Source organism: Crocuta crocuta, unplaced genomic scaffold (assembly GCF_008692635.1).
Source record: "Crocuta crocuta isolate KB4526 unplaced genomic scaffold, BGI_CrCroc_1.0 scaffold44, whole genome shotgun sequence".
In the NCBI taxonomy this organism is placed as follows: domain Eukaryota; kingdom Metazoa; phylum Chordata; class Mammalia; order Carnivora; family Hyaenidae; genus Crocuta; species Crocuta crocuta.
This window is the reverse complement of record NW_027530179.1, coordinates 2,018,042-2,042,204: the sequence shown is the minus strand read 5'-3', so window position 1 is coordinate 2,042,204 and position 24,163 is coordinate 2,018,042. Positions and strand designations below refer to the sequence as shown.

Sequence of the window (24,163 nt, the reverse complement as noted above, 5' to 3'; positions counted from 1 at the left end):
TTGAGCTAATTTTTTCACTGACATTTAGTTCTAAATGTTAAGTTGCACCAAAACAATTTCCCTCAATTTTATGGTTTGCAGCCTTATTCAGTTGATAAAAACTGAGTTAGCGTGATGTCATTTGAGGATTCTCCAGTGTGAGAAAGGACATAAATGCCTAGGAAAGGAAAGAGACGATAAGAGTTATTGCTTCCATCTTGGAATCGAGCATGAGACCAAAATGAAAATATGCCTATGCACAATGAGAAACAATGAAATCTGGCCATGTGTAGCAACATGGATGGACCTTGAGGGTGTTATGCTGAGCGAAATAAGTCAGGCAGAGAAGGACAAATATCATATGTTTGCACATATAGGAGGATTAGGAGGAACTTGACGGAAGAACAAGGGGGAGAAGAGGGGGGGAAATGGTGGGGGAAAGGGAGAGAGGCAAACCATGAGAGTCTGTTGAATGCTGACAAAAACTGAGGACTGATGGATGTGGGGGGGAGGGGGGATGCGCATGGAGGAGGGCACTTGTGGGGATGAGCACTGGGTGTTATGTGGAAATGAATAAACTATTCAAATGACAATAAACTATTTGTAAAAAAAAAACAAAACAAAAAAACAAAAAAACAAAAAAAAAAGAAAATATGCCTATGCAGGTCCTTACCACTCTGGACAGTTCTGGAAAGGTGATAGGGAAAGCTACAGAATGTAACTGGTTGACAGACAGCCACACTCTCGTTAATGCCGAAGAGACTTGTGTTTGTCAGACATCTCTCATTTGAGAGGAGAAGCACCACATCTCTCAGATGCGGCTGAGACATGAGATAAAGTAGATTTGAGATCATAAAATGTTATTGCTAGAAGGAAGCATTGTGATCTCTTAGAGATAAACATCCCAAAAGGTTAAGAGATTTGTAAAAAACACTCAAGCTGTAGGTGATGGTGATAACAGGACCCAAGGTTTCTGGGTGGGCGCATTGGACATGTTGGGAGAAAAGCACCTTTTCAAGTTCAAACACTTGAACTTTATTTGGAATTCAAATAATTTTGCTTAGACTCTAACATGAGTGGCCCATTTCTCTGCCCTAATAATGGTATTAACCGAATTTAACAAGAAATGGGACTCGGGCATTTAAATATGACTTCAGCTTAACTCTGTCACCCCTCTGGTTCCACTCTTCTCCTCCAGGCAAATGGCAACTATTTGCGATGCATACACATCAGCCTTCCAGGAGCTGAATATCACTGACTTTAGCTACAGCCAATATATGAGGATAAAAACAATGCATGTCACAGGTGAAGGGAACAGTGCTTTCTCACCCATAGCAGGTGGTGGCTTCCCCTTTTGCAGGAACATTTTAGGGAGTTGGGGTTACCTGATTAGGCACAAATACCTGGCCCGTGCCCACTGCCCAGTTGCTGACACAGAGGAGTGACTCTCCAGTAAGGACAAAATTGGTGTTTATTTAACCACACTAATGCACCCCATGACCCCAGTGATGAATGTCATCAATTTATCTAATGTCTAAGTGAGGAAATGGTGGTAATTTGTGAGGAATGAAAAGGGACACCATAGGTCTCCATGAGCCTCAAATCCCCAACAATGTTCCGTCAGCCCCGAGCACCATCCAGATGAACTCCAGACACATGGCCAGCTGATATTTCTCCACTTCCCACATGAGGGCTTTTAAAGTACCCTTTAGGGGCACCTGGGTGACTCAGTTGGTTAAGTGTCCGACTTCAGCTCAGGTCATGATTTCGTGGTCTGTGAGTTCGAGCCCCACGTCAGGCTCTGTGCTGACAGCTCAGAGCCCAGAGCCTGCTTCAGATTCTGTGTCTCCTCTCTCTGCCCCTCCCCTGCTCATGGTCTGTCTCCCTCTCTCTCTCAAAAATAAATAAAGGTTTTTTAAAAATTTTTTTAATAAAAAATAAGTAAAAGTACACTTCAGTTTTCCTCATATGATATATTCATATTCTTCTTCTGCCTTTTATTAATCTTTGGCTTATTGTTAACTCACCTTTGTGTTGCAATGGGTTGAAGGGCTTTGGGTATTTGGGTTTGCCAGATACCTCTGTTGAGTTTTGCTGCGTGAAAGAAAAAGAAGTCATTCGGACATGAGCTCTATTCTTTTAGTGGCGCTCCGCATTTCCGACATCTTAATGTCATCAGTGAACTTTTACTCCATTTACATGGTGCGCTATTCTCTTTTATAGAGTACTCCTTTCCTACTCCTTCTTTTTTAATCATTTTTAAATGCCTAAGAACTTATTTCTAAGTGAATCTTGTGTTCCTGTATATTCTCACAACTTCTAACAATGAACTAGAAAGCAGTTCTAAAGAGAGGATTATTAGGGTGCCTGGGTGGCTCAGTTGGTTAAGCGTCTGACTTCAGCTCAGGTCATAATCTCACAGCTCATGGGTCCCCATGTCGGGCTCTGTGCTGGCAACTCAGAGCCTGGAGCCTGCTTCAGATTCTGTGTCTCCCTCTCTCTCTGCACCTCTCCTGCTCACACTCTCTCTCAAAAATAAAAAATAAAAAAAAGCATTTAAAAATAAATAAAATAAAGAAGGCATTATCTTTTTTCATACCTATGCTTACATTTCTTTGGTTCACACATTTATCACTATAAAAGGAACCCATGGGGAAAAAAACAATAGTTATTTAAAAATGATCTCAAATAAGACTTTGCCTATTCTCACTCATTTTAGAATTCAAATCTCTCTGTGAATAATCCTTTAGTAACTGCAGCAGAAGCTAAATTGAGTTCAGAATTTTGATAACTGGATCATCTAACTGAAACCAAATATTTCAAATAAAGAACATGTACTTATGGGGTAGGTAAAAGTGTTAAGATACATTGTATCTTTTTCCACTCATCAACTGATTTATTAATCAATTTAACACCTCCTGTTGAGTACCACTCTGTGCTAGACACTACATTAGGCACCAGGAATATTGGAAAGAATGAGCTCCATTTCCTTCCCCTGTCCATGTCATGAGGAAGCTAAATCAAGACAGGAGAAGAAAGTTCTTGTATATGCGGTAGGCAGCCCAGTGATAGGTCCTGATTTTCACTGAAATATAAAAGTTGCTACTCCACATTGAGCTCTTGGAAGAAAATTATCATAGAGATAAGAATGAGAAATGTCCAAAAGTTCCAAAGGAAAATGACTGATTTTCTAGATTCAGGACTTAGTAAACAAATACTATAACCGTAAAGAAAAATTCTATAGTCATTATCATTGCTTTTAAAATTATATCCTGGGGCACCTGGGTGGCTCAGTCAGTTGGGCGGCCGACTTCGGCTCAGATCATGATCTCATGGTTGGTGGGTGCAAGCCCCACATCGGGCTCTGTGCTGACAGCCAGCTCAGATCCTGGAGACTGTTTCGGATTCTGTGTCTCCCTCTCTATCTGACCCTCCCCTGCTCACACTGTCTCTCTCTCTCTCTCTCCCCTAGAAATAAACAAAAAGAAAAAAAAGAAAAAAAGAAAACAAAAACAAAAACCTCTATCCTGCCCCATACAGAGAAAAAAAATCTTAGATTGCAACACTATCAGGGACTCTACATGGTCTGGGAAAAAGCAGCCTTTCGGACATGTGAGTACATGGGGCTAAGCTATTGGTCAATAACAGGACCTGAATCACTGGAACCATGAATAAATAAATATCCTCTCTCTGGAGGGAGAATCTGTAGAGGCCACCAGTGTCTGCCTCTTGGTGAAGAGTTACAGACAACATGGCTAGGGACAATGGAAGGGCCTAGAAGGGTCCCTCAGCCCTTAGCAAGGACTTGAGGGAAACTGCACCATGGGTCCACACAGTATCATGGTGGCTTGAGGGCTTCCTTGTGGAGAACATCGTTGGCCTCTTTCATTCCCTTCAGCCAACAAGCAAATTTCACTGACCTTGTAAGACCCCTATTTTGCCATCCATTTTTACATCTCTTATTGGATAGCCTTTTCTCCTACTTTAAACACAAAACAAAAAAGTGTCTGTGTCTGAATTCTCTCACCCCGTGACCCAATCCGCATACGTTGCTCTACCTGCATCAGACTGATGCTTCCAGCGTCCAGGGAAGAGGCTGCCCCCTCCGTCATCAGTCTAGCTATCCCATCTGCCTTTCCAAGAATCTTCTTCCCTCAGTCATTCTCCCCAACCCCCATTTGTCTTCAAACTCTCTTTGCTGGCTCATCCCTCCCAGCATATGGACTTGCTCACATCCTCGTGACTCAGCTCCACCATCACTGCTGGTCTTGAGTCTGCGTCTGCTTTCCACCTTCACTCTCTTTTCTCTCACAACAAGTTTCTTGACAGGAACATTCCCCACTGAGGTATCTCTTCCTCGCCTATATTCCTCAACCACTGTAATCTGGGTTCCTGTTTTACATTCAAACTCCATCGGGAAATTACGAACTCCCCTCTTCTCTTCTGCCAAATATACATTTATTTTAAAGCAAGTGAGCCACCTGATGCAAAAAGAAAACCCCACTTTTGTCATCTAATTTAAAAATGACATCGGAAAAGGAGTGCAAATCTACAAGATGTGAAGCCCTCAGTGACCACGGCCGCTTGCTGAGGAGTGTCAACACTTCACATTAGAAACAGGAAGAAAAAATACTGTCGAGCATCCTTACTTTTGTTTCTGTTTTAATTGACTTTGGGATGTTTTTCTCTCTTAGGTTTTTGAACCATAAAAACTCTGGCTCCCTGCTTGGCAGGATGCAGGGGTGGGGGAGTTGGGAGGGTGGGGAAGTTGGGGGGCTGGGGTGCCTGTCTCACCTTGTTAACTACAGGGTTTTCTATAATGCAGCTGCATCTGCTGTATCTCCCTCCTTTGCTTAAGAATAGTGAGTGATTTACTAGTTCCACATTTTCTGGTTGAACATTTTGGTTTTTCAAGATATAAACTCAAAATCACAGAAAGTCAGAACTTCTGCTTTGAGTAACTAGTCCAACAGTTGATGTTAACAGCTGAAAAAAATAAATAAAACCAAAAGGTACCATGTGACTTTCCTAAGATCACTCAGCCAATTGGTCAGTGAGTGAGAAATACAGGGCAGGGCCTGTCTCACAAGCCACTGCTCCTTGATTACACTCTCATGGCAAAGAATGAAACAGGAATCCTCTGTTTCCATACAGATGTCTCACTTTGTAGATTTAAGAGCTAGAGTTGCAAGGGTCACAGTCAATTGTACCCACTTAAGAGGGAACACTTTTCAAAGAGAACATTTCTAATAATAGAAATTAACCTTTTACTTGTCTGAAGGCAAAATGGTCTACAGGAGGTCCAGAAAGTCAGGCAGAGAAAAGGGTCTCACTGACTCTAGATATTGGCAGTCAAGTCAGACTAAAGCAAATGATTGTTCAAAGGTATTTGCCCACAAGAATGCCCACAGACCTCAATGCTTGACTCTCTTTGTAACTTTCCTTGCCTTCTCATTCATTCATTCATTCATCGTCTCACTCACTCAACTTTATGAGCATGGACCCTGGGCGAGACACGATGCCAGATAGCATAAATATAATGGTGATGGAAACTCAAGGGGTTATGCCAACATGGTCTTGCTCTGAAACTGCGCATAGAGAAAAGTGTGAAACCAAATTTCAGGCATTGGACCCCTGGCAGCAGGACACGATTACCTTTGATGCTTGCTTCTGAGAGCTTAAAGGAGACAATTTGTTGAACAGCAACTGTCGCAGCTATAAGGCAACAAAGAAATATTGAAGAGAGGCACATGCATGATCATAATAGGCAAATCCAGAACAAAACTACAGATTGGAATTGCTGTTTACCAGAATTATTTCCTGGAAGCCCTTCAGAGACCTTAACCATGACTATCTGATGAAAGGATTTCTTTTATTTGTTTGTTATGCCTATAAACAAATCTAAGATGAAACAAAGAACAACAGTACTAAAAGCCATAATAATTCAGATTCTAGACAATAGTAATTGACAATAATTGCTAAATTGAAATTTATCTTTGAAGGAAAGAGTTTCCTAACCATGTGAATGATGCCATCAAGGGAATTATTTAGTCTCATCAAGAACAGCAAATTACTTCTCTGTAAACAGAGATTTTGTGTATGTGCTACAATTGTGCTAATTATAAAACAGTCTTATCTTCTTATTAAAACAAAGTTTGTATTGCTAGCTTACTGTCTTTATGTCTATCAACAGAATTGCTCAAAGCTTGCAAAAAATAATGAAACCAGTTTATATAAATTTTTTTCTATAATCTTTTGCTTACGTTGGTTGTCCTTCATTAGAGATTTTACTTAATGTTAAAGGCTATTTAGTCTTCACCATATAAAACTCTAGAAATATAGCAGGAGATACTTCTTTCAGCATATTCAAAGTAAATGCATACATTTAATCAAGGAGCAAAATTCACCCTTCCAGAAAGTACTTTTGCTCTTTAATGACTGCCAAATCATGGATAAAAGTACCAAATGAAAAGTAAAATTTCCCTTTTTTGTCTACAATGGTCACATTATATACTGTGATTAGTTCTATATAATTTTATTATCAGCAGTGAGTATTTGCACTGTGTCTACCTTTTATAAAATTATAGAATTTGATTCCAAAAGTACCCAGGGTCTCACCTCTTACATGTGAATAAGAGCCCAGAAATCTTATTAGGGTAGATTTCTTCTGGATTAGAAGAAGAAAGAGATGAAGAGAGAAATGGACACGCATACCTTACTATCCGAGAACATTCCAAAACATAAGATGAAAAAACCCTAAGAAAAAAAAAGAATAGATCAATCACATGTGTGGTCTTGTCTTTTCCAGAAAAATGAAGCATAGATATGTAATACTATTCTGTCACCCAGCATTCAAGTTGTTTTCTTGTCTGTCTCCCTGGTAGACTGTGGCCTCCTTGAAGGCAAGGACACCGGGTCACTCCCCAATGCCTGGCATAACAGAGCACTCAAAAAATGTTGGTTGTGTTGAATCCATAAATAAATGAATGAATAATGTTTTAAATGCATGCCATTTTCTTTTCCCCTTTGTGTCATCCTGAACCCAAGATAAATAACTTCCATTTGCTTCTATATCTTAGTCTTTCTTTGGAATAGGCATTAAATAAACATTGACTAAGCATTTATGACGGCAGCAGGCACTGAGGTCCAACACTAAGCTCAAATGGAGGACCTATATCTGTATCCTTTCCATCAAGTCCAACTCTTTGGGAACCCTTGGCTTTCTTGGAATCCTCCTCCAGGTGCCTGTTTGCACAGCAGATCACCATGGGTCCACCCTCAACAGAAGCTCCCTAAGCCTGTCACCATTAAGTGAGTGCACTCGGGTTTGTCATCTGTACTACCACTGAAAACTTTCACCAGTAGGCTGACATGGGTGGAAGACCGTTTGCTTTTAGAAGACATATTAGCATTTTCTCTTATGCCAGACACTTTGCTAAGAGCTAAATTTTGCCACTTCATATTCACATTTACTTTATGATATAGTTAATGATATTATTAACAGATGAGAGAATTGAGAGGTTAAGTAATATTTTTAGTGGCCACCGTTGATAATCTGACATATTTGAGCTGAGACCTATTTAAGTCCAGAGCTTAAATGTTTAACCACCATCTCCCTAAATCATTGTCCAGAGGGGACCAGCAAACTTGCATCAAACCAGGATTAAAGGCTCTCTTCCAGACTCACCAAATCCGAAAGATTACTTTGTCTACCTACTCTCTGAACAACTCTTTGATTGTGGAATGTAAAACCCACGCTTTGCAGCAGGGGTAGGCAAACTTTTTCTGGAAAGAGCCAGAGAGGACATGTTGTAGGCTTTGTAGGTCATACAATTGCAGCTGCTCAGCTTTGGCAGTGTGAAGAAAGCTGCCGCAGACCATACCTCAACAAATTGGTATGGCTGTCTTCCAATAAAACTTTATTGACAAAAACAGAGCTGGCTACAGTTTGCCAGCTCCTGCTCTATCATGCTCCAGAGACTTCCTCTGCACCATGCAGAGTCAACCGTCACTCTTGATTTCTTTCCCTTACCTTGTGTGCTGTCGCGGAGAGGTCTGCCCAAGAGCAAGAGGACTGAGTTAGCAGCAAGAGGGATTAATGTTAGCTATATGAATTTAAACAGATTTAAAATCATAGGGTAGAGGGGCACCTGGGTGGCTCAGTCGGTTAAGGTCTGACTTTGGCTCCCGTCATGATCTCACAGTTTGTGAGTTCGAGCCCCACATCGGGTTCTATGCTGACAGCTCAGAGCCTGGAGCCTGCTTCAGATTCTGTGTCTCCCTCTCTCTCTGCTCCTCCTCCACTCACACTCTGTCTCTCAAAAATAAATGAACATTAAAAAAATTTTAAGCCCTGGGATGGATTACTGAAGCGGTCTAATATTCTGCTTCAGTATAAGAATAACTATTGGAAAATATGCATCCTCTTATTTGTTTGTTTTCTATTCATCGTTGACAGGCAATGTTGGGTATAGACCTGGTGGGGTGGGGAGATGAGATAGCCTCCAGAGTGGTATTACCAACCTCAGTTCTTTATAATTATTCCAATCAGGTGATGATATAAGGAGTTCTTATTGTTCTTACCTGGAACGCATTGAGTAACGCAAAAATAACATGCCAAGCCAGATTCCGGTTGTCCACAATTGTCCCTATGCCAAAGCCCCAGGTGAGCCCCAGCAGAGGGGTCAGGATGAGGAGGCTCTTCCCCATGCGGACAATAGTGGCCCTGTTGTCCTGACTCGGCCTTTCTCCAACAGGAGGCCTCCAGAGCTTCATGAGAACTAATAGCACCACAACCAAGTTCATAGCCACAACGGTCAGTGCAGGAACAGCAAAGGCCAAGAGGGGTTTGCTGTTATCAGACCAATTAAGCCAACACACGTCTTTCCTTTTGTAGCTGTCGCTAGGTTGTGTGACTGCAATGGTGATGACAGATATGATGAGAGGGCACCCATAGCCCAGGCAGAACCCGAAGGCCATCATCACATGCAGGCCCATGTGATGGAACACAAAGAGGATCCGATAAGCCAGCAGGATGCCGAGCATGAGCATCCAAAAGAACAGGGAGAGGTAGAAAAAGTGCATAAAAAACACTGCAGCTATGCAGACTCCAGGAAAGCTTACTGTGGAGTCTGCAGTGGCAGCAACGATAAACCAAATATCAGCAATCAGGAGGCACAGGGCTATGTTCACCATGCAAATATGACGTGTGTAGGAAGTTTGGTTTTTCTTGAACTGCTTCCAAAATAGAGCTTCAATAATTAGGCATAAGGTGAGACTTCCGATGGAGATACCCAGCCCCACATAGGTGATCAGTTTCACAAAGGGAATGATGGCAGGTGGGACAAAGGGTGACATCAGTATGGAGAAGGAAGTCAAGTGAGTACATCGGCACATCACCGTGTCTGGAGTTTCATTCACTAGCTGGCAGCCTGCATTGTTCCATTGCAAATGCCTGAAATCCCAAAACACGCAGTAAGGCTGGCTCAGATTTGACTCTATCTTGGAAAAAATCAGGAAGACTTCATTTACAGAATAGTTTTGGATAACCATAGATATCACCGGCCCATTGACCTGAGCACTTCCATTCTTGGTAATGGATAGAATACTCCCCAGGGTCAATGAGGCCATGCCGATAATAGTTTCTGGAAGGGACCACCGGAATTGGTCTGACCCAATTAATACATGGCCTCTGATGGGTTTGGAAGTATTTTGGTGGGATAGCTCAACCTGATAGCTGTAACCCATCTCAGGTTGGCTTGGGGACACTGGAATCCCTTTCCAGTTAATGAATTCCCGAGAAAAACTCAGAGGCAGAGCTGTCGAAGGTACGAGGCTGCTGATGTTTTCCAGTGTCTCCAGCAATCGTGAGCTGGCATGCTGTTCTTCCCGCAGTAACACCGTCCAGTTGGTTACTGATGTTGAATTAAGGATGTGGTCAGCTATATTAATGACATCCTGGAATACAAGGATGAAAGTCAGTTTGTATTTTAAATAAGCAGGTCAGAGGAGTGGAGCAGAGAGTCTTTAGATTATTAAGTATAGTATAGTTGCCCAGAGAGTTGGCTCAGCTGAGGACCACATTCAAACTCATCAGCAATAAGCAGCTTAGTTGCTCTGCACAGTGGACGCTTTGGGTTAAGTAACTTTGGTCAGCAGAAGCATGTAAGTCCCAGAGTCATCTGCCCAGCATTCATATGCACACTGGAGAACTGGCATGGCTTAGAAAAAATCCTGTGGTGTGGGCTGCCACAGTGCCCATTTCTGTCCTCAGAGATGAGCAACATGGCTGCCCTATTAATAGCTCAGCTGAGCCTCAAAGAGTAAGACATTATTTTGAACTGCTTTCCAATATCATGTTTCTTTTTCAGAAGTTCTAAATTCTTGTCATGGACATTCAAGTTTTAATTCATGTGGATTTATGACCTTCATTTAACAGAAGAGAATATAAAGTAAAAATCTTTAAAAAACTGGATGAGCAACCAGAAATCATGGAATTGTTGTGGGTTTTAAGGGTCAGTCTTAGTTTAAGAGATTCCTTTTCCTAACAAGCCCTTGAAAGTTGCCACTTTCTCCAATGGGACATTGTCTCTGGCTTATGGCTCTGATTCCCAGGCATTTTGCCCCAGGCATTATCACTCTGACTGAGTCTCACCCTAAATGAGCACTCTGTGGCTTCTGGCCCCAAGTCCCATAGCATGTTTCTTGTACTGCCTCTTGGAACTTCTGCCTTCTTTTGGTTTCTGTTTGCCTGCTCTGTGCTCTACATTTTATTTTTAGATATTTGTCCTTTTGTTTTAGTTGGTTTCTAGTAAACAACCAAAGTCAGACTTCAAAAAAAATTTTTTTAGCATCTTTATTTTGATTTCAGGGAGTTTAACCTATTTATATTTAGTGTCATCGCTGACATAATGTTCACCTCATATAGTTGTATATAATTGTGTGATTATGTAACAGTATACATTCTATAATCCAGTTTTGTAAAATATAATGTACTTTAACATATAAAATGCATATATCCAAAATGGTTGGCAGGACATTTATTTAACAAAATAAAAATTTAACAAATATTTATTAAGTACCTTCTATGTGCTATTTGTTATTTTTTTGGCACTGAGGTGATACCCAAAATGTAAGCAGTGGCTATTCTAGGGTGACCAGATTACATATCTTTTTTTTTTTTTTTGCCTATTTGCATTTCTTAGTAAGCAAGTTTCATCTGCACAAATTTTAAGCTAATTTTAATTAATTAATTTGTTTGCTTGTTTTTGAGAAAGAGAGAGTATGCACACGCTCAAGGGAGAGGGGCGGAGGAAAAGGGAGAGAGAGAGAATCTTAGGCAGGCTCCATGCTCAGCCTAGCATTTGATGGTGGGCTCAATCTCACAACCATACGATCATGACCTGAGCCAAATCAAGAGTCAGACACTTAACCAACTGAGCTACCCAGGTACCCCTAAATTAATTTTTAAATATCCAAACTAAATCATGAATTCCCCAGTCAAAATGAGAGAGCTCTTAAAATATATCCTACTAAAATCAGAGCTTTGAGCCACAGGAAAGATAACTCCAAATACATGAAAAAGTTGGCACCTGTGTCATACAGTGCCAAAGCTCATTCCTCCCTCTAAGCCTGCTGAGAGGTAGCCCATTTTTTAACTCATAATCAATCCTGTGGCTTCCTTGTACCCTGTCGAGGAAGCAGTAAAGCTCATAAAAGACTGTTACATGACTCTTCAGTCTTTTACTTTTCCAAAGTTTATTTATTTTGAGAGAGAAAGAATCCAAGTGGAGAAGGGACAGAGAGAGGAGAGAGAGAGAATTTCAACAGGCTCCACATCGTCAGTGTAGAGCCTGACGTGGGGCTCGAACTCACAGAGATTATGACCCAAGCTGGAAACAAGAATCCACACTTAACTGACGGAGCTACCCAGGCACCACTCTTTGGTCTTTTTCAATGGTGTGCTTTCAACTTGGGCTCATATCATTCTTCCTAAGAGATAGAGCACCTCAAAGGGAATTCTTGAGACGCCTAGGTGGCTCCATTGATTAAGTGTTCTACTCTGGGTTTTGGCTCAGGTCATGATCTCATGGTTCATGAGACCACACCCCACATCAAGGATTCTCTCTTTCCCTCTCTCTCTCTTCCCCCCCTCAAAGAAATAAATAAACTTAAAAAAAAATAAAGTGAGTTCTTCTAGCATAAGGAGACCATACCTCCATAGTTGAATTGGACACCTTGAAATGGCCTGACAGTGACAGAGACAAAACATTGTCCAGAATGGACACCACTGAAGCCAGATTGCCAGCCGTAGTTGATGGGTTCTGCTGAATGACGAGTGAAAGATTTCTCACCAAGGATGACACAGTTGCCTCGGTGGCATTGCCTGCGATCACACTGAAATTCTAGGAATAAAAAGGGTTAAGTTCTAGAGAACAACAAAATGCTTGCGTTTCATATAAATTATGACCCTGATTAGAGAGAAACTGATATCCAGTAAGCTTCGGTGACTTTCCAAACTACACAGCAGGAAGTGGAAAGATTGGGTCTACTGGCACTAAATCCTATGTTATATCCACTCTACTATGCTGAGAAATTCTTGTGGAATGAGAAGACAAAGGAACATATGTGGAGATATGACTACACTTTGTCATTGAATTAGGAGTTTTGCTTCTTCCTTCAGGCTCCCTTCTGCTTTCACTACACTGAGCTAGCTTGGAAGGCAGCCAAGAAGGCATATTCCTTTCCGTTCAAACCAAGTCAACCCAGGGATCAGATCCCATCTGTTTTCCTTTTTGTACTTTTCAGCTGACAGTACTGTTCTCTGCTCAGAGCACCTGGGACCTGCCTGCCTTCACACCTGGAGGAGACTAGTTCCAGCTCTGGTCCATGCCTAGAGCCGATGTAGAGAAGGCAAGAGCAAGGATAGATGCCAGAAGCCATCTGGCCCAATCTCCCTCCCCAGTTTACAGATGAGAAAACTCAAAAAGGGAGCAGTAAACCGTCTTTGAAAAATATCATTCTGAGTTTCATCTGCAATACAAGGTCTCAGGCTGGGAGATAAGTTATGCTCAATATGGACATCTGTTAGCAGAATAATGTCTGTGGTCTGGTCTCACAGTCCCTCCTTTCCATGCCTTGAGTTCTAATTCCTCACTATTTGCTTCCAGCTTTCTATCTACCTCGCCTTAGGAAACATCATGTGGAGTTCACAGTTCAGGACTGGAAATCAAGTGATCATGTTTCTAGTCCAATGTTATTGCTACCGGAGGGACCATTAGCCTCTTAGCCTTTCATTTCCTGATCTATAAAAAGAGGTTGGTAAGCCAGATGACCCTTAAGATCCATTGCAGTTCTGTCATTGTATATGGTTCACCCCCAGCTGACCCACTCCCTGCCCAGGTTTCTGACATGTATACATCCCCTCACTTGTACTGAGTTTAACGTCTGACTCACACCTTCACTTGGATCTTTGATTCCCTGGCTTTCTGGACTTCTAAGGCCAGCTTGGTTGCTCTTTTACTATCATAGAACTCTTCAGCATTGACTCACTCCTCTGTAGCACCCTTCCCACTAGAAACATCAGCTCTGACTTGCTCTGACCCTCTCAGCATCCACCTAGACTCTGCTACCCATGTCCACACTCCCTGGGTTTGCCAGGGTCTGATTACACCCTTGACCTCAGTGCACTAACCAATGAGACAAATTGATATATTATCCTCCACCTAACCGTGCTCACTGGGAGATGCCCACACTGACATTCAAAACACAAGATAGAGATGCTTTACCTTCCTCAGTTCTTCCAGCTGAGAGTGGACACATGTCTCCCTGAGGACCTGCCACCCAGAGGGCTGGCACCTGACTGTAATGTTTCCAGTGTAGCCGCTGCTACAGGGAAGAGTATACTCATCGTTCCTGGACCCAAATCCAAAGACAATGCTGTTACACTCGGCTGGGAAAAAAAATGGAAATGAAGAGGAAAAATGTCTAAATATCCTGGCACTCTCTATAAACCACTCTATGAAGCAGTGCTTTAGAAGTCATATTTTCAGAGACAAAACCCATGCAAAATTCAGGAGTAGAAACTTGTCCTTGATGCCCAGCCTCATCCTTATCTGTACCCTTTTCTCCTTTCTAATGCCTTCCCCAAGGCTGGCTTGTGTCTGATCTGTGCCAATAATCTGGCTTTTAATGGCCTGTCAACTAGTAAGCATCAGGTGAAAATAAGACTGGTACAATCACTCTCAGGAAGGAATTTCACTCGGTAAGGAAATGCCAAAAAATCAAAAAATCTTCAATAAGCTAGGGAACAGAGCAGTAATGATATGGTTCAGAGAGGAGGCAGTTGCCATTTTAGGATGACATCCAACTTTGTACTCCTTTAAAAACCTCTCACATTGTGAACAGTCACTACTTTTTTCTTGCAGCTGGCCTTTAATAGCATATTCTCACTGTGATCAGGACCAGGAGAAGGAAACCCTGAATGGAAGATCCTCAAGGGCTTTGATGTGTGTTTGTTTTTCCTACTGTTGTGTCTTAAGTGCCTATACACTTTAGGCACTTAGTAAATATTATTGAATACATGTTATTGAAAGTGGTACATATCTGGATACAATAGGTTTAAGATTGAATGTAAAAAAGGGAAAAGGAAAAAATATGAGGAAAAGTGGTGCTGTCGTGTGTGTGTGTGTGTGTGTGTGTGTGTGTTAAAGATCTAGATATACCCATTCTTTCTTTGGTTCCTTGGATTATGATTTAAGCATATGTCAGCCCCGGGGCTCTCTCAGTATGTGTACCAGTAAACTATTGCTGAGTCATTTCCAGCAAAGCCTGCAGTAAAGTCCAGCTTCCACAGTGTTTACACTGGCAACTGGAGACCAGATCGCTGTCAGCAAGGATCTGAAATAATCCACTGAAACTGAGTTTCATCATGTTGAGAGTGGGAGGTGGGAAGGCTGATCATGTCTACCAAAAGTCAGTTTTACTACAATCCTGTATCAGAAACATTTCCATCAGAAGACACAAATAAACTACGAATTAAAGGACTCCCGTAACTGAGTCAGAGAGGGGAATTTGGTGTTACCTTTTCCAAATACTCTGAAAGAGCCATCTTCTAGTGGGAAGAGCTTTTGAAGGCCTGCCTTCACCTTCCCAGCCACCTGTTCAATGGCTGACAGCAGCTCTGATGTGCTGCTGGAACCCACAGCTTCAAACCCAGCAACGATGCTTCCATCTCTATAATGACTATGTGGAAAGAAAAATGAGATTCATTCAGTCACACAGGGCCTGCTGTGTGTATGCACAGCACTGGGTCTGCAGGAACACATCAAACAGATTTGGTGCCAGTCTTCATGAAGCTTACATTCTAGTAGAGAAGACAAGGCAAATAGGAAACAAGCGACCACCACATATAAGCAATTATATATAATTTATATAACATAAATATACATGACATATACATTTAGTTAAGTGTTATGAGAGACAGGTGAAATGATAAGAATAGCAGGTGGCGGGGCTCCTGGGTGACTCAGATGATTGAGGGTCTGACTCTTGATTTGAGCTCAGGTCATGATCCCTGGGTCAGCATGGAGCCTGCTTGAGATTCTCTCCTTCTGTCCCACTCCCCTTCTTATATATATAATAAGTCAAGTTCTCTGACCTCTAAGCCACTTCCTCTATCAAGAAGATTATTAATAGTTAGTAATCAATTTACACATGGCTAACTAACCATATAACTTTTGGAATGAAAGCATAAACAAAAAGACAATTTACTAAATATATCTTTATTTGCTGTAGACAATGCCTACTGGGTTATGAGTTATAGTGCACACATGATTCCTACACAAAAATATAATGGTTTGCCCAAGGCTGCCCCCATGGCTCCCAGTTATACAACTTTGTATCATATCCCCCTGTGCTTATGGACAGAGAAAAACCATCCCTCTGCAACCCACAGCCCTCATCTCCGCCCCCCCCCCCCATCCTGGTCCATACATGCACACCACGATCTCCTGAAACATTCCGAGTACATTCCGAGTTTTCCACCTGCGGGTTTGCAGTTCTAGTCTCTGATCTATAGCTTGAAGACTGCCATTCGGTGTTTAAGTTTCCTCTTCTGGCATTTAAAAGCATTACTAGACAAAAGCAATGCTTTTTAATGCTTTTAAATTCTTACTTTAGTAAGAATACTAGGAAGACCAGCTCTGCCCTATTTTCTGTCAAGGCCATTTGGGAACAGCACTGGGCATTCTGCAGGATGGGTGCACAACTCTGAGGATGCCCTTCTAAGGCCATTGTGTTACTTACCGAAATTGGGTGACACGAACTGACTCAAAATCTTGAATCCTTCTGAATGCTTCTTTAAGCTTACAAACAGAGAAAAGGGTGACATGTTGATCTTTGTCCACGTACAAAAAAAGATATTTAAGTAAAAAAAAAAAAAACCCTGATGGAGATAATAAATAAACCAACAGAACCACTAAGCAAAGAGATTCCACAGAAGGTAATTGATATTATACAAATAGAGTTCAAATGGCAGTTGAGAATGTACACATATACACACGCGCACAGACACACTCACATACACACACACACCATTTATTATTTTTGAGATTGCTAATAAAAATGGAAGAACCAATTGCTTAGAAGGGAGGATGGGGTGCCAAATAGTATAAATTTACCCCCCAAATCTATGTTTTCTCCTTCACAAAAATAAGACATAAATTTCCATTTAAACTGAATCTATCATAATGTGTTTGTGTACGTCTTCAGTGAAAATCACATCTGAACCATCATCTTAGGCAGACAGACACTAATTGAATTATTTGGTGACTTCATTATATAGTCCAGAACTTTTCTCAGTAATTCTATTTAGCATCTAACAAGAGAGGCTTCTTTATGGGACAAATCCCAAGTGCTTACAATTGAGCCTAGATCATGAAAATTTTCTTTTGACAAATAAAAAACAGAAAACAATCAAGAAGACTTAATAGAATATGGCTCACATAAATGAGCATAAGCGAACACAAGAGAAGCGGAAAGAAGTCAATTGCTAAAGCTCTCCCAGAAAGACAATGTTCAATGTACGCCAGTTGTGAGCCATGTGATTAACGGCTCTGTAATAGCTCATTGAATGTGAATGATTAAGAATATGTATTAAATAAACATGTTGAATTGAAAACACTTGAATTTATGTTCAGCCAACGATTTCTTATGCAATAAGTAGAAATCGCTTACTTGAATTTCAATTCCGGTTGTATATTTGGAATATGAAGGAGAAGATGAATTCAAAAGGTCTTTGGTAAATCTTTCATTAATTTTGAAAGTGCCCCAAACTTCTATGGGAAATAAAAAGAGGTTAAGAGATATAAAAATTATTTGCATAAAATTACAGAAGTACATTTAGAGCCCATCTATTCAACAGCAGTATTTCAATTTCTTTTTGTAATGAATGTTCGCCTAAAATAATATAAGAAGTGTACATAAAACTAGATATTCAGTTGTGGATTTAGAATGTAATGGGAAAGTTCTGGTGATAACACAACCTTATAAGTAGGTAAATGTGTGGTCACCCACGTGAGGTTTAAAAAAAAAGAAAGCAGTCACTTAACACTGAAATATGTGCCCATTTAGGCACTAAGCTTAAACACTCTCCCTATTAAACATTAAAAACAAAACAAAACAAAACAATAAAACACTACTTGCTATCTCTAGCATACCCTTGTTCACCCATTGCTAGTATTTTCCTGTGCAGGAACAAGTTGTTGGTCATTTTTATATGGATAAATCCTATTTGTCCTTCATTCAGCACCTAGTCAAATGTACCTCCTCTGCAAGCCTTCCCCTGATTCCCAGATGCAAAGATTCTTTCCTTCCTCGAAATTCCTACAATACTTTGTCCATACCCCCTTTACAATGTCTTGTGCAGGCATATCTATTTGTGAGAATTTCTCATGTTTCTATGTGCCCACTCCACCTTGGGAAGACCCTGGTGAGTGTCATCCCTGTCTGATCGATCTTTGTATCTCTTCGAGATGGATCAGACACAGATCACCCTTCAAAAGTTCAAAAGGCAGGCTTTCATTCAAATTTGCTGAAGAAATTATATAATCTTCTTTCTTGTATAGTAGCCTAGCCTCCCCAACTAGCCTTCTAATTCATAGAGAGAAATGCTTCATTGTGTCCTCCCAGAATTTGCCTCTGACCTGGGTATAAAGATGGTGTTTAATAAATATGATTTGCCTTCATGAATTGGCGTTGTCCTGGGAAGGGGAGTCAGGAATGTCCAGAAAATCTGGGCTATTTCAGTTTCTCCTTCACTCTTTGCTCAGCTCTGCCAAAATTTAAAGCTTCAAGATAACCGGAGTAATCTCTGAGGAAACTATGTAAAGACCTTCAGGCCCTGGAGTCCACATCATTTGATTTACTTCATCATCCACTGAATATACACCTAAGGCAACAGCTCACTTGGCTTCCACTGGTTTCCTAAAATAGACTTCTAACTTCTGTCTTGTTTTGGTAATGCATTCAGTACACATATTTGTAGGCAACTTTGGACATATATTTCAATGTAATCACTCTGTGCTCCTCCTTGCTCTCACACCTCTAGACTTCTCTTTTCTGAAAGGTGATGTTAGCAAAAGAAATGAAAGCAGGCAGGAAAAAAAATTATTTACTTAAGCAGTTCTCCTACTTGGGATTTCAGTGAATCCCCCTAAATCTCAATAAAATCAGAGAATTGCAGAGCTGAGGCAGATGAACCTCAAAGTTGAAGTGATGTTCAAACATCAACTTGCATTTCTGAATTTTCTCCACTAGTGGGGTATACTGTTATCCCCCTTTGCTTAGAGTGTAAACACTAGCTCTGCAGGGAGACAAAGAAGATCATGTGGGCGAAGAGCTAGAGCTCCCTCTCCGTGGCTTGTTGGGTGCCAGGGTGTAGACCCAGGGCTCTCCTCCCAGCGCCCTGATGTGCTTACTTGCTCTCTCACAGAAATTGATGCTCTGGGTGAGGTTGTTGAGATGACAGTCACAGCTCTGGAGTGCTCCGGCCGTGTGAAGGTAGCATTTCTGGGGATCAAGGCATGAGGGAGGGAACCAGGTGTAGCCGTCCTCACAGGAACACTGCAAGACCCCATTCTGGTGCCTGCAGTCTGCACAGAAAACAGAGCTTAGTCTCAGGGGGCCTGATTTATAAATTGACTAGTGTCAAGTTCTCATCCTTGTTTCTGACTTAGAATCTGAACTCAGTAGGGGCGCCTGGGTGGCTCAGTAGGTTAAGTGTCTGACGTCGGCTCAGGTAATGATCTCACGGTTCGTGGGTTCGAGCCCCACGTCGGGTTCTGTGCTGACAGCTAGCTTAGAGCCTGGAGCCTGCCTCAGATTCTGTATCTCCCTCTCTCTCTGACCCTCCCCTGCTCACGCTGTCTCTCTCTCTCAGAAATAAATAAAACATTAAAAATTAAAAAAAAAAAAAAAGAATCTGAACCCAGTGTTTCTCTCCAAAAGCTAGAAGGATAAAACTAAGATGGCAATGTGTTCAAGGTAAGGAAATGTCCAGCTCAATAGATTCTGAGACTGGTATCAAACACCTGGCAAATATAAAATCAAGTGGTTAGGCCTAGCATCCCAAAGAAAGATGGATGCCCAGGAGATAGACCTTGGAATGGAAAAGAGAAGCAGAAGAGAGTATACCAACCTGACAGTTATTTAAGAGTTCTAGAAGGTATTTCTCCACTACTTCATTGGAGGCTCCTCCTATCTACCTAACACCATTTTTAGGTAGGCCCCATAAGCAAGATGGCAAACACCAAGAGACATTTGTTTTTAAGAGTCATGATGAAAAATTCCATCAGCCAATTCTGTATGCTCATTTCCTACTCACTGACCTAAAATGCTCACCAAAAGGCCTTCCTTTATAATAGACAAAAAACTGGGGCAAAGTCACCAGACATCTTTGTGAAAATATGCATGATGTCATGTAGTGAATGACTCTTTAATGTTGCCATATGTCAGAATCACCTGGAGGGCATCATCCCAAAGTTTCTGATTCAGCAAGTCTGGGATGGGCCAACGGTTTGCGTTTCCATTAAGTTCCCTGATACTGCTGCTGCTGCTCACCTAGGCACCATACTTTGAGAACGACTGCTTTAGACAAACCATTGACATCTCTGAAAACCAGCATTGTGGTCATGACTGCTGTTTGTCAATTATTTCTTGCTCTTTTCCAGGCACATAGCAGGATTACATATCGTGCCTCCCCTGAGGTTGAATGGGACCATGAAACCAGTTTTGGCCAATAAGTTCTGAGCAGATTAATGTTTGTCACTTCTGAGTTGGAGAAGTCAATTGCCAGTGTGAAACCTTCTAGTTTTCCATTTCTTTTTGGCTCAAACTGGGTACATTGATTATCTTGGATTCCCAAGTGACCACACAAACACAACCATGCTGCCAACCTGGAGTAGGGATATAGCATGAAGAAGAAATAACAGATGTATTCTTCCAAGCCACAGTTATGGTGGAGATGGTTGTCTCCATAGCATAACCTAACCTGTCCTGACTGATACACCCACCTTCCCCATTTCCACTCCCAGTTCCCAGAAGGCAGATTTACATGTGGTGGCCTTTGCTCTGAGAATCCTCATTGGTTCATGTAACCAAAATAATGGAGGCTTCAAAAGCTTAAGAAAATTCTTCAAGTCTCTCTTCTCCTTGGAATCTCTGTAGGCCACCTGAAGCAGCAGCTCGTATTCCTGGACTGAGCCTAAAGAAAGGAAGAGAGTCAGGAGCCTCCTCTTTCAGCCTGAGAGAGAAGTACTGTCAAGGAAGCCACCATAAAGCAATTATCACATGTAGTCTGGGAGGTCATAACACGCCACACTGCTTGTTACTGGCATCTGCTCATCCAGACAGTAAGTGAAAATGAGCATCCAGAATAAACCCTTGCAGATGGTCCCACACGTGAGTGATATGTGCCCATTCTCCCACATCTGCTAGGGCAGCTGCTCCTGTTCTCCCTGACCCACCCTGGCTTCACCCTCCCGACTTGACACAGTTCCTCAGGACACGTCCAGGGTCAGGTTTCAGGGATCAAGACCCAAGGAAGAAGAGGTGAGAAGATGCTAGTCCCTCTTCCCTCTTACTCTCCCTGCTCTGGTCTCCTTGGAGTATCTCTGGTATAAAGCCCTCAGTCTCACCCTCAGCAAAGAGCCCTTTTTTCTCCTGTGAAGAGGTTCCAACAATTAGCCAAATTTGAGTACCTTACATGACATGCAAAAGCAAAACTACACCAGAGCCTTCACTTGAGCCGTTATGCACCCTCACCTCTGCCTTACCACTCCTGAGCAGCACCTATTGTTTCCCTAAGGGGAGCCCGTTAAGTGTTCCGGGCTCATAGAGAATATGAATCCTATGAGTATTCTCTCACCCAGAACTCATTTAGGCACATTTACATGAAACTTAGTGTGCGATTTCATGGGGTTTCAAGATCCTCCAAAGCTCATCTATGGATCTTAGATTAGGAATGTGAAGGACCTTAGAGAAAAGGAGGGGAAAAGTGAACCTTTTTTCCTGGGTCTCCTTTGATTTCCACTGGGGGTGAAATCTCTTAGAAGTCTTAGATTTCTTGGAACATTCATGCTTTTTGTGGGGACAGATGACATGGGAGTTTCTATGAGACTGTCCCATTTCTTAGGGACCTGGATGGGGGTGTCCGGGCAAAAAGGAAATTTATAGAGAAGGAACTGAGCAGATCAATCCCTAGACTTTTCAGAAAGTAGTCAAGAGGGTACCAGGAAGCTGGCTGAGGCTGACATGTCCCAAAACATTTATAAGAGCTTCCTGGCTGCCATAACTTCCACCATCTCACTCCTTAAAGCCTGTGCCCTGCCTCTTACTCTCCCCTCTTGCAGGCTGTAGCCTCTGCCCCAGGTTCTGGGAGCCACACCAAGTAGAGAGAGCTATAGGGCACTCTTGTTCCTACTGTCCAAGCAGGTAAGAAGTGGGGGGATGGTCAGTGTCAGAGGTTAATGGCACTGGTTTGGGAGTCAGATTGACTGGGTTTGAATCATTCTACTTGCCCCCTAGCTCTGTTTTTAATTTTACTATCTATAAAATAAAAATGACCACTGTTCCTAAATGAGAGGCTCAATGTCAGGATTTAGTTCATCTAATACACTGAAAATAGTGCCTGGCACTTGCTAACAGTTCAATAAATACTAGCTGTATTTTTTACTGCCAGACAAAATGTATCCACGGCATTCCAAGTTGAATTTCCATTTCATTTTCTGAAGAATCATAGCCAGGCTTGCACGGTGATAAGTTTAGTGACACTATTAGAACGCTGTCTTATGACAGACCACTGCACCGGGGAAAGGCTTTTGTGGGCTGACCCAGGAACCAAGCAACCATCAGTGTACATCACTGTTTCCAGGAAATACATTCAGTGCTTGAAACATCAGAATGACAAATTAAATCTCAGAACACAATCCATTTCTAGACTGAGGGTGGTACCCATTAAAGACTTTGTTAGGATTGAGATAAGGAAGGAAAGGAAGAGCTCATTGTCAGGTATGGTGAAGGATACTTTGCCTTTTTATATCATTTAACCTTCATAAATGTTTTGTTAGTAGGGACTGCTATTAGTCTAACCTCACAGATTTGAGGTCATACACCAGTCACAAGCACTATTGAGATTTGAACCCTGGTCCCTTGGCACCAGTGTCTATCATACCACACTCTAAGGGACGCTCACCTGGATGCTTTTTCTTATTCACAATGAGTCCACTTTTTGTTTTGGTGCCTTCATTTCTCTATTTAAAAGGGGGGAAAAGAATAATTACGACATGGCTTTGTAATGATGTACTTCATAAGGATCCCAGCAATTAGCCAAATTGGATCTCCCTGAAGAACTGAAATTATGGATCTAAAAATCCAAGCCAAGGATGGTAGAGAGGTGGCCAGAGAAGACCTCACTGAAGCAACTTTTGAGCACAACCCTGAAGGAGGTGGGGAACCGAGGATCCCTGGAAAAGAACTTTTCTGGCAAAGGGAACAGCACATGCAATAGTCTTGAGATAAGGACATGTCTGGTATGTGAGCGATGAGGCCAGAGTAGCTCAGTGGAATGGGTAAGGGGAGAGGAGCAGGAAGTGAGATCAGAGAATATCTCCAAGGAGATAGGCTATAGCAATGGCTTAGCTTTTACTTCATTGAGATAGGAACCCACTGGAGAGTTCTGAACAGAGGTGAGAGTGCTCTACTTTTCTTTTTAGAAGGCTCAATCCCGCAGCCATGTTAGGAACAGACAGACACAAAAGCAATGAAAGCATCTCAGGAGTTATTTCAATAACACAGCTGAGATATACTGAAGGTGTGGATCGAGGTGGTAGCCATAGAGGTAATGAGAAATGTTTGAATTCTGGGTGTATTTTAAAGATAAAGCAAAACAAAATAAGAGCCAATGGTTTAGATATGGGTTACAGGAAGAGTCACACATGAAAATAAATTTTCTGCCCAGACATCTAGAGGGACAATGGCACCACTTGCTGAGATGAGAAAGGAGAAGCAGGTTTGCTGAGGAAAAAAAGCGAGAATTTAATTGTGGATTTATTAAGGTAAGGGGCCTATTGGGCACCCAACTGGAGATAGCAAGTAGGTAGTAAATATATGAGGTTAGAGTTTAGGGGAGAAGGCTGAGAGACAGATGTAAATTGCGGAGCCATCAGAGAACATAAAAAACCATGATCCTAGATGAAATCATCAAAAAAGTAAGTGGAGAGAGGGAAGAGAGTCCAAGGATTGCCCATGCCAATCTGTATGCTTTTTCTTAGTCAAAGAAACCATAGGAAGGAATGTGTTGAGCTAGTGGACATCTCCAAGATGGTTCTGTCTGAGTCCCTTATTTTGCAGCTAGATCATCTAACTTCCAGGAGATGAAACTGTTTATCCAAGGCTCCCCAACTCATGTTGGTCATGTGGAGCCAAGAAACCAGGACTTCTGATTCCAAGTCTATTAAATTATATAGCTCCAGTTGCCGAGAGAGTGATAGGTTCTCAAAGTGCAGACGGAGAGAAGAGAGGCTGTAGGGAGAAAAAAATGGGGCATGTGCCAGCTCACCTCCAGGAAGCTTTCCTGGCCGACGGCAAGTGTGAAGAAAGACATGAGCCAGAGAATGCAGATTTTCAT

The 24,163-nt window shown here is 41.9% G+C and overlaps 1 protein-coding gene across 2 annotated transcripts; it reads right to left on the bottom strand.

Annotated features, from left to right (window-relative positions):
- On the bottom strand, nucleotides 1-24,163 carry ADGRF1 (adhesion G protein-coupled receptor F1). Of its 2 annotated transcripts, none has more exons than XM_077764836.1 (14): nucleotides 24,095-24,163; nucleotides 22,730-22,787; nucleotides 20,591-20,740; nucleotides 18,957-19,130; nucleotides 17,215-17,315; nucleotides 16,285-16,343; nucleotides 15,062-15,222; nucleotides 13,767-13,930; nucleotides 12,195-12,383; nucleotides 8,563-9,936; nucleotides 6,694-6,735; nucleotides 5,635-5,694; nucleotides 2,007-2,073; nucleotides 1-157 (listed from the first exon to the last, which is right to left on the bottom strand). In XM_077764836.1, the coding sequence occupies exons 1-14, from the start codon at nucleotides 24,161-24,163 to the stop codon at nucleotides 84-86; spliced, it is 2,742 nt and encodes a 913-aa protein (XP_077620962.1). In that variant the 3' UTR covers nucleotides 1-83. The 2 variants fall into 2 exon arrangements, with proteins under 2 accessions (XP_077620962.1, XP_077620963.1); XM_077764837.1 differs by having other exon boundaries at nucleotides 15,062-15,213.